We start from the raw sequence: 10,941 nt of genomic DNA on the forward strand, positions 1-10,941 counted from the left end.
GAATCTCTCAAAGTAAATGATCATGAAGATAAACACGCTGAATGAGACTGTATCCTTGCATGCATGCATGCATATCAACAGTCATCCATTGTCTGATTTGACACAACACAGTTAATGTAAACCAAACCAGAAACTTTATTGGTTTATATTAAATAAGGAGCCACTGAGAACTGTGCCGATCCGACACAGCCGCAGCTTTTGACCACTCTCCTGCAGGCAGGTTGATGTTCGTTTGATAAAACGAAAAATATACGACACTTCCTACCTGTAGCCCCTTTGGGTTAAATTAAATGTTTTCATTAATGTTCCCCTTAGATCTGGAATATCTCAGCACTCCCTAAACACCATGATGCCAAAGCCGATTTGAATGGCACCGTTAAAAAACTAACATGAAACCATCTCCGTCCATCTCCCCTCCATTCTACCATCACTAAACATCGATGCATGTGAAAGTGAAACTGCTGTTTGTGTGTGTGTGTGTGTGTGTGCGTGCGTGCGTGCGTGCATGTGTGTGAGTGTGTGTGTGTGTGTGTGTGTTTTAAACTTTCATGTTAAAATGCCTTACTGGTGCTTTTATTTTTGAAACGCTGTTTGCACTTCCTCTTCTACTGCGCTGACTTGACACAGGCATGTATTTATTTTGAGGAGGTGAATCACTTTTGTTTCACTTTAGTCCAGTCAGTGTAAGGTGCAGTGAACTGAGAAGTGAACTGAGACTTGCCACCATGCAGAGAGCTGTTGTGTTGATCTTTATGGCCTGCTGTGCTCTTTCAGGTAAGAAGCGGTCTTCTTCAACCACTCAGTTAACCAAAAAGTACCAACAACTGTACACAGTTAGTGGTCAGTCATTACAATTATAGGTTGTACATGTATTGTTCAAGTTTTATTGTGTAAAAACTGTATTATAATTAATTTTATAGATGTTTGTGTAATATGTATGTAGGTGTAGTAACATAATGTGATTTGAAATGTTCTCAGTCAAACATACCATGACTTCCTGGATTGTTTAAACAAACATCTGCTGCCTTTCGATAGTCTCACCCGTCTGAGTCACATGACTGGTGAGGTAGATAAGAGCTGTTTTTTTTAGAGGACCAGTAAGCTTTGGCACTTGTACTGAAGAACAGTATTATTACACTCTAAAAATTTATGGTACATCTGTTAGTCATGTCAGGTTCACTTAAATTCAGCTAAGTCGTGCTTTTAAATGATTTGGTGTTATACTTTAATTCATCTTTTAAATAATTATTTTGCAAAGTTTTGTTCATCAGTTTTAATTCATGGTTTAGTTAATTATTCTGCATATTCACAAACAAAAAGGTCTCTAAGCCCGATTTAATCTAGTTCACTCTAAAACATCTGTTATTTTCTCTTTAACCCACTTTGCTTCTGCATCATCCAGCCAACAGGCTCAGCTAACTAGTTAGGTCTGATGACTGCAAAACTGAAAGAATCTCAAATGACCCATGTTGCAATGACATCTTGATTTCACAGCTCACAACTTGATAATGAGTGAGTAAAAGCATGAATGCTACTAATGTTTTCTGTTTATCTTTTTCATTGAAGCCCTCTCATTGGCCAAAGAGAAATACAAACCTTCTTCATCTATGGCACCAGCACATGGATTCACAAACGTACCTACCACCACTAAAATCCCAAAGCCACCCACCACCACCACTACAACTGCAACTACCCCCCCAAAAAGTACAAAGGCAACCACCACCACGGCTACAACCGTAACTACCACCCCTAAAACTACAAACGCAACCACCACCACGGCTACAACCATAACTACCACCCCTACAACTACAAACGCAACCACCACCACGGCTACAACCATAACTACCACCCCTATATCAACCACCACAGCTCCTACTCCAACCCCCCCCACCAATGTGACTGTGGGAAACTACACTGTACTGACCAGCGATGGCAAGCTCTGCTTGATGGCTACCATGGCAATACAGATACAACTTGTTTCACAGAAGGTACGTACCACTAAATCAAAAACAAACCCATTCAGAATATTTATGAGCTAAATTCTATTATAACAGTTAGATTTAAGTATTCTTGTGCACAGCCATTGATCTTTAACTTTGTAAACGTGGATTTCTAAATGCATTTCAGCACTGAGCGCTGAAAAAGTAAATTGACAGGTTTGTGTTTTATGAGGGTTAAATTTCTGTTTCCATGACAGCTAACTGTTTGTTCCATCCTTGTGTGAGTGATAAATGCTGATTCTGCATGGAAAAAGAGGCAAGCTTTTAAAAAAAACACCATTTTGTCTGTTTTATGTTTTAGGCCACTGGTAACTTCACCATTCAACCAAAGCAGACCAGTGCATCTGGACACTGTTCCAATTCCAAACCCAATGCCGACCTCACCCTTACCTTCAAACAGGGCTCAATCACCTTCCACTTCAACAAGGTTTCTTTTAATTCCTTTTCAGAGACATGTGCTTGTCCATGGTGTGGGTGATGGGGGTATCAGCCAGTGTTTCTATGATGATCAAGCAGCGAAAGGGAGTGACATCCCGGTAGCAACAGTTCAGTGTCTCAATGACAGATAATGATGTGCTTAGCTGATGATTTCGTAGAAACTAGAGTTTAAGAAAGAGAACATCACTAGGAAAAGTGTCATGAGCTGGTGTGTCATTGTTTCCAGATATGTGCTTTTATGCATGTGAGCAGATGACCAGTAACACCTCGACTGAACGTTAATAATCAGTGTTACCAGCTCACCAGCAGTTCACCGTTGCAGATTAGTTAAGGTACAATAGTTGAAGACTCCTCTAATATTTAAACTCTTCACTGTTCCAATGATCACAAGATAATCACGGGGTAGATGTAAGTTTTTTCACTGTGTTGGATGAGCAGTCTAAACACATACTGGTGAAACTGGACAGGCAGGCTTTCTTCCATCATAAACTTCTATACTAGTAGTCGTAGAACCTGTTTGGCTGTGCTAAATAAAATACTTTAGTTTTCTAAAAAAACAAAAACAATCATTTACTAAGAGTGACTGATTAAACCGTTTTTGTTTTTGAGTACAAGTGGATGAGCGGTGGTTTCTTTTGCTTTCTGCTCCTCAGAGCGTTGCTGATGGCACGGTCTTTGTTGATTCTCTCTCCTTCAGCGTGAATTACCCTTTAACGAATGCCGGTAAGTCTGAAACTCATGTAGTGATACATCTTTGGGCTCTTCTTCAGTGTTAATGCACCAATATTTTCATATGGGGTTCGTCAAGTTAGACACTTGGGAAACTGGGACAGGACGGGGTAGGCCATTACTTCTGCCAGCCCACTTTTCAAATGCCCCTTGGGTTGATTTACAAACCGTTCCATTGGAAATTTTATGTTTTTAACATGTTGTTTCCAGTATTTGATGTGATTACATGTAATATGTTCAACATTGAATAAATAAAGACAAAAGTAACAAAAGGGTTTTTAAAGCTCATAGCTTCCTAGTTTGAGAGGACATGTTCATCTATTTATAGACACAACCTGTAAGGATTCTTGTAAACCAGTGATGCCAGTAACAACCAGTCCAGCTTCAGAGCAATGCAGTCTAACACGTTTAGCTCCATGTGATCACATCTCATGACAATTTTAAGTTTAATCAATGCTTTGCTTACACTGTTGCAGGAATCAGTGCAGGCCATACACCATACACCGCCAGCAACAGCTCGCTCCATCTGTTCTCCGCAAAGATTGGGCATTCCTACTCCTGCAAGACTGAATCAATCTACATGGGAAATAACTTGTACCTCAGCGTTGAGAAGAACAAGATGCAAGCATTCAACTTCTCTAGCAATGATTTTGGCAAGCGTAAGTGATCTGGAGCCAGTGGTGGTGGCATTTGATGTTCACAGTTCATACACCAAACTAAACAAGAGTTGAAAGTGTTGCAGGATTTGAGGCAGCAGCTGCATTGGAGCCCTCTATGGCTTCTAGTGATTTTATGATGTTTTACTTTAAAGGAGTCAAAGTCATTTTCATGGGGACCAAATGTGGTCCTTAAAGGCAAGTTCAACACAGAAACGTGGAGCTTTGCAAAGCCACATATCAGAACAGCCACGATTAGCTTATTATTATTTCAAGATCAAATAAGATTCCAATGAAATTAATTTGATTTAAGTCAACTTCCTCAACACTTTTACTGAACATTTCTAATTTTAAATACTCCTGAGAAACCTGAAACTGATAAATATGACTTGTGGCTCTGGTAAGCCCAACAAGCCACATATCTGACATCTGCTACTTCCAGTTCTTCTCTATCCGGGCTCAGGCTGTTAGAGAAACAACTCGTGTGTCTGAATCGTTTCATCACAGAGCATGTTCATGTGCTTCTTCTCTGATGAACTCAGAGAAACATCTGATGGAGAACTGGAGCTGAGAGCCTGCATCTGCTTTTCTCTCGTCAGCATCAATCTTACTGAGAAATAAAAATGTTATTTTCCATGCTTGCATCTTGGTGCCTGTACGTTGGGGTTTACCCCAGTGAATGAGAGGGTAGCCTCCCTCTGCCTACGTGTGGAGGGACGGGTTCTGACTGTGGTCTGTGCTTATGCACCAAACTACAGTTCAGACTACCCACCCTTTTTGGAGATCTTAGAGGGGGTGCTGGAAAGCGCTCCTTCCGGTGACTCCCTCGTTCTGCTGGGGGACTTTAACGCTCACGTGGGCAATGACAGTGAGACCTGGAGAGGTGTGGTTGGGAGGAACAGCCCCCTGATCTGAATTCGAGTGGTGTTTTGTTATTGGACTTCTGTGCCAGTCGTGGATTGTCCATAATGAACACCATGTTCAGACATAAAGGTGTCCACATGTGCTCTTGGCACCAGGATACCTTAGGCCGCAGCTCGATGATCGACTTTGTTGTTTCATCTGACCTGCGGCCGCATGTCTTGGACACTCGGGTGAAGAGAGGGGCAGAGCTGTCAACTGACCACTACCTGGTGGTGAGTTGGCTCAGATGGTGGGGGAGGATGCCGGTCAGACCAGGCAGGCCCAAACACATTGTGAGGGTCTGCTGGGAACGTCTGGCAGAGTCTCCTGTCAGAAAGATCTTCAATTCCCACCTCTAACAGAACTTCCAAATGTTCCAGGGTAGGCAGGGGACATTGAGTCTGAATGGACCCTGTTCCGTGCCTCCATTGTTGAGGCGGCCGACCGAAGCTGTGGTCGCAGGATCGTCGGTGCCTGTCGTGGTGGCAATCCCCGAGCCCGCTGGTGGACACCGGCAGTTAGGGATGCTGTCAAGCTGAAGAAAGAGTCCTATCAGGTCTTTTTGGCCTGTGGGACTCCAGAGGCAGCTGACGGGTACCGGCAGTCCAAACGGAACGTGGCTCGGGTGGTTGCCAAGGCAAAAACCCGGGCATGGGAGGAGTTCGGTGAGACCATGGAGCAAGACTTCCGTACGGCTTCGAGGAGATTCTGGTCCACCATCCGGCGCCTCAGGGGGTGAAAGCAGTACACTACCAACACTATCTATAGTGGGGACGGTGTGTTGCTGACCGCTACTCAGGACTTTGTGGATCGGTGGACAGAACACTTCAATGACCTCCTCAATCCCACCGACACGTCTTCCTGTGAGGAAGCAGAGTCTGGGGACTTTGGGTTGGCCTCTCAAATCTCTGGTGCTGAGGTCACTGAGGTGGTTAAAAAGCTCCTCTGTGGCAAGGCTCCAGGAGTGGATGAGATCCACCCGGAGTTCCTTAAGGCTCTGGATGTTGTGGGGCTGTGTTGGCTGACGCGGCTCTGCAATATTGCGTGGACATCAGGGGCAGTCCCATTGGACTGGCAGACCGGGGTGGTGGTCCCCTTATTTAAAAAGGGGGACTGCAGGGTGTGTTCCAACTACAGGGGGATCACACTCCTGAGCCTTCCTGGTAAGGTCTATTCAGGGGTTCTGGAGAGGAGGGTCCATCAGATTGTTGAACCTCAGATTCAGGAAGAGCAATGTGGTTTTCATCCTGGTCGTGGAACACTGGACCAGCTCTATAGCCTTAGGGGAATCCTGGAGGGTGCATGGGACTTTGCCCAACCAGTCTACATGTGTTTTATGGATTTGGAGAAGGAGTTTGACCGCGTCCCTCGGGGGGTCCTGTAGGGGGCCCTGTGGGGGTACTCCGGGAGTATGGGGTACCAGGCCCTCTGATACAGGCTGTTAGGTCCCGTATGACCGGTGTCAGAGCTTGGTCCGCATTGCCGGCAGTAAGTCGGGCTCGTTCCCAGTGAGAGTTGGACTTCACCAAGGCTGCCCTTTGTCACCAATTCTGTTCATAACCTTAATGGACAGGATTTCTAGGCGCAGCCAAGGTGTGGATGGCATCCGTTTTGGTGGCCTGAGGATCAGGTCTCTGCTTTTTGCAAATGATGTGGTCCCGTTGGCTTAATCAGAACGTGATCTTCAGCTTTCGCTGGAGCAGTTCACAGCCGAGTGTGAAGCAGCTGGGATGAGAATCAGCTCCTCTAAATCTGAGACCATGGTCTTGATTCGGAAAAGGGTAGAATGCCTTCTCCGGGTCAGGGATGAGGTCCTGCCCCAAGTGGAGGAGTTTAAGTATCTCGGGGTCTTGTTCAGGAGTGAGGGAAAACTGGAGCGTGAGATCGATAGGTGGATTGGTGCTGCATCTGCAGTGATGCAGGCGTTGTACCGGTCTGTCGTGGTGAAGAGAGAGCTGAGTCAGAAGGCAAAGCTCTCGCTTTACCGGTCGATCTACGTTCCTACCCTCACCTATGGTCATGAGCTTTGGGTAGTGACAGAAACAACGAGATCACAGATACAAGCGGCCGAAATAAGTTTTCTCCAAAGAGTGGCTGGGCTCTCCCTTAGAGATAGGGTGAGAAGCTCGGTCATTCGGGAGGGGCTCGGAGTAGACCCGCTGCTCCTCCACATCGAGAGGAGCCAGTTGAGGTGCCTCGGGCTTCTGGTCAGGATGCCTCCTGGATGCCTCCCTGGGGAGGTTTTCTGGGCACGTCCAACCGGGATGAGACCTAAAGAAAGACCCAGGACATGGTGGAGGGACTATGTCTCTCACCTGGCCAGGGAACGCCTTGGGATTCCCCCGGAGGAGCTGGCCCAAGTGGCTGGGGAGAGGGAAGTCTGGGCCTCTCACCTTAGGCTGCTGCCCCCGCAACCCGACTCCGGATAATCGGATAAAAATGGATAGATGGATGGATGCTTTTTTTCAAAAGCATTCTTTTCTGTTGTGGTGAAAAAAGAGCAGGGCCAGAAAGTCGATCTACGCTCCTACCCTCAACTATGGTCATGAGCTTTGGGTAGTGACCAAAAGAACGAGATCGCGGGTAAACGCGGCCGAAATGAGTTTTCGCCGCAGGGTGGCTGGGCTCTCTCTTAGAGAAAGGGTGAGAAGATTGGTCATTCAGGAGGGGCTCGGAGTAGACCCGCTGCTCCTCCACGTCGAGAGGAGCCAGTTGAGGTGGCTCGGGCATCTGGTCAGGTTGCTTCCTTGACATCTCCCTGGTGGCGTTTTTCTGTGCATGTCCAACCAGGAGGAGACCTAAAAGGAGACTCAGGACATGTTGGGGGGTCTATGTCCTTGGCGAGGGAACGCCTTGGGATTCCCCGGAAGAGCTGGCTCAGGTGGCTGGGGAGAGAGGAGACTGGGCCTCTTGACTTAGGCTGCTGACCATGCGACCCGACTCCACATAAGTGGAAGAAAATGGATGGATACATTTTTCAAATTTTTTCAAATTATTCTTTTTTTTTGATGGTCAAAACATTTAATTTACTGGTAGCCATCAGCGTTTGAAGAACATTTCAGGCAACATGGCTAACATGCTTCTGCTTCTTCTACTCTCAATAATCTTTCTCAGCTGTTGGACCAGAAGATACGATGATAAGTGATGAAGATCTTATGGTGGGGCCAGGGCTGTGAACAGCATGTGTGCAACTCTGTTTCCTTGTAATCTGCATGAGTTGTTATTTCTTAAATTATGAATATGATTTTAAAAAGTAGAAAATAACGCCTCTAACTGGTTTCAGAGCCATGGACGTAATTATCACTTTAGAAGTGGGGGGACACGGGGGGGGGGTCTTTACAGTATGTTCTAATGGGAAACAGGCTTCAACACAAACAGTTGTTTTCCGCTTGGTCCTAGAGCTCAACCAGTGTCAATTTAATATAGCGTAATATTGTTTTTGGATGGTAAAAAGTGCAGGGGTCAAACCTTGACTTTGGAAAAAGTGGGGGGGCCATGTCCCCCCTGCCCCCCCCCCCCCCAAATTACATCCATGTCCACAGTTGTCAGCTGGAGATGAGAATATGTATGAGAATAAATTACAAACGGAGACAACTGTGAAGTGAAAGGCTGGGTGTAAGAGTGGTTCCCACTGGAGACCCAGAATTCTTTCATGTATCAGTCTTCATAAAACGGTTGTGTCCAAACAGTCCACTTACTTGTGTACTCCTTGTTTTCCAGCTGACCCCTGTCCTGCAGATCGCTCTGATTACAGTGTCGCCATCGCGGTGGGAGTGACCCTGCTGGTGCTCATTGTTATTGTGTTGGTGGTGTACCTGCTGGGCCGCAGAAGAAGAGCGGCTGGTTACCAGTCTCTGTGAGGAAGGTCAACTAAAGGTCTGGGAAATTTATGGGGCTAAGGAACTTCCACTGAGGTCTTCCCTGACAGGTTTCTGGTGTTGTTTTTGTCATTTACTGATGCTAAACTTGTTTAATACCAGGGCATTTGTTGGACTTCCAACTACAAGTAACATTAAATTTATTTTTAAATTTTTAGATATTTTTCAAATTGTTGAGATCAAACTCTGTAAAGACTCAGAAAATAAATGTTCAGAGACATTCGGTCCAGTTTTTGTGCACACTCAGGCACAATACTGAATATATAGAAGTCTATCCATTAATATCGTCGGATTAGGCCTGTAGTCAGCTTTATAAATCGACACTGATCCATCAAAACTGAATGGGAAAAAACCTGGTACATATTATTATCGTTCTCTATTCACCCAAAGACAAACACCGACTACCCATCCAAATGGTTTATACGAATTAGGAAGGTCAGGCTGAGGTGATCAGGATCAGCCCATGTCAACAGATTACAACGTGTGCATATTAGTCATTAATAGTAACGAGAACAGTGACTCGTGTGAATAACATTGAGTGGATCTTTGTCTCCTTAAACTTATTTTTATTTTAAACAATTCACAAAGAAAACTGCCAAAAAGAAGAGATCCAGATGCTGTTGAGCCCTGTGGCGTCTGACGTGGGTCTCCTCCGTGTCTGTTGGTGTCTCAGTTGCTGCAAACATCCAGAGGTTAGGCGAAGTTAGAGACGAGCCTTTGGTTCAAGGGCCATTTCTGAATTAGATTTCAGATTTCAGATTTATTGGCCAAGTATAAGTACATTTACAAGGAATTTGTCTTCGGTAGAGGTTCGCTCTCTAAAACATACAACAACCACAATAAACGAGAATAAAAATACCTAAAAACACATAAGAACATGTACACCCACACACATGTTCATTTACACACACACACATATATACATATATACATATATACATATATACATACCCACACACGCACGCACGCACCCACGCACGCACACACACACACACACACACACACACACACACACACACACACAGCCTGTGGCCACCTGGTTTTAAATTCATATTCTCAAAGGCGTTGAAAGGTGAGTTACTGTATTTTTATTGTTGAAGTTTGTTTCTCCCAAAGAAAATAAACACTTCGTAGTGATCAGGTAACATTTTACTCTGTTTTTAGTTAAGAAAACATGTATAATGCAGACACATTTTCACCTTTTGATATGATCTGGCCTTAGCCCACATCAGGCTGACGTGTATGTGGTCCAACAGACAAATCCAGTACCATAGATTTAAATGTCTCTTTAGTCAGGGTGTGTTTTGGTGTTGTTCACTTTTGCACTAACAGTACGAGTGATTTACCTTGATTGTGTTTGTAATCAACTTAAAGGGATAATGAAGAGATTTGGAAGTGATTATTGATTAATATTCATTAACTGCACTGATGACTATTGTTTTTGTTTATCTCTTAGCTTGATGATGCTGTTCTCTGGTACCTCTGTGGCATCACTGTCTGTTTCTCATGAAGGAAAAGTTACTGAAGACTACATATAATGACTAAATACAACCATAGTAACCGCATTCTGTCTGTGCTTATTGAGTCAGGTCATTTTCTCCAAAAAGGACTTTTCCATTCACAGTTTAGCCTGGTCTCACCTTCACATGGTGTCCATCATGTAGCAGTACCAACAAGAGGGACAGAAGCTTGTTATTAGCTGTTTTGGCAAATAAAATCTAATGTTTCTAAATGTTGTTGTGTTTATTTGTTGTGTTAAGGTCTGTGTGATGTTTTTATGACACTAATATAATAATTATATTGTTGTGATTTAATTATTATTATAGAATAATAATCACGGAGGACAAGGTTTTGAAATTAGCCAGACATCCATTTATATGATGTAATGATAAATGACCCGCACTTGTATAGCGCCTCTCAGAGTCAGGACTCCAGAGCGCTTTACACTACAGTGTATCATTCATCCATTCACACACACATTCACACACTGATGTGAGGAGCTACGATGTAGCCACAGCTGCCCTGGGGCGTGCTGACAGAGGCGAGGCTGCCGAGCACAGGCACCACCGGTCCCTCCGACCACCACCAGCAGGCAAGGTGGGTTAAGTGTCTTGCCCAAGGACACAACAGCAGAATTCTCTGTCCGGAGCCGGGATCGAACCTGCAACCTTCCGATTACTGGACAACCCGCTCTACCTGTTGAGCTACTGCTGCCCCATATTAAAGTTATTATGCAAACAGTCAAGCAGAGGAAGATTAGCTGTCTGCCTATCTATCTATCTATCTATCTATCTATCTATCTATCTATCTATCTATCTATCTATCTATCTATCTATC

At 44.6% G+C, this 10,941-nt stretch overlaps 1 protein-coding gene across 2 annotated transcripts; it reads left to right on the plus strand.

The window, feature by feature from the left end:
- Positions 1–614: 614 nt before the first annotated feature.
- On the plus strand, positions 615–10,169 carry cd68 (CD68 molecule). 2 transcript variants are annotated; one of them, XM_054733753.2, is made up of 7 exons: positions 615–774; positions 1,567–1,988; positions 2,302–2,427; positions 3,092–3,161; positions 3,644–3,826; positions 8,447–8,602; positions 10,061–10,169. In XM_054733753.2, the coding sequence occupies exons 1-6, from the start codon at positions 726–728 to the stop codon at positions 8,584–8,586; spliced, it is 990 nt and encodes a 329-aa protein (XP_054589728.1). In that variant the 5' UTR covers positions 615–725; the 3' UTR covers positions 8,587–8,602; positions 10,061–10,169. The 2 variants fall into 2 exon arrangements, with proteins under 2 accessions (XP_054589728.1, XP_015813690.1); XM_015958204.3 differs by lacking the exon at positions 10,061–10,169 and having other exon boundaries at positions 8,447–8,824.
- The last annotated feature ends 772 nt before the right edge of the window (positions 10,170–10,941 follow it).

This window comes from Nothobranchius furzeri, chromosome 3 (genome assembly GCF_043380555.1).
Source record: "Nothobranchius furzeri strain GRZ-AD chromosome 3, NfurGRZ-RIMD1, whole genome shotgun sequence".
In the NCBI taxonomy this organism is placed as follows: domain Eukaryota; kingdom Metazoa; phylum Chordata; class Actinopteri; order Cyprinodontiformes; family Nothobranchiidae; genus Nothobranchius; species Nothobranchius furzeri.

Excerpts from the sequence above, each read along its gene's own strand:
- cd68 (XM_054733753.2), top strand. The coding sequence starts at position 726 with ATGCAGAGAGCTGTTGTGTTGATCTTTATGGCCTGCTGTGCTCTTTCA. Across the intron at positions 1,989-2,301 it reads TACAACTTGTTTCACAGAAG|GCCACTGGTAACTTCACCAT; the intron begins GTACGTACCACT and ends TTTATGTTTTAG. Across the intron at positions 3,827-8,446 it reads TAGCAATGATTTTGGCAAGC|CTGACCCCTGTCCTGCAGAT; the intron begins GTAAGTGATCTG and ends CTTGTTTTCCAG.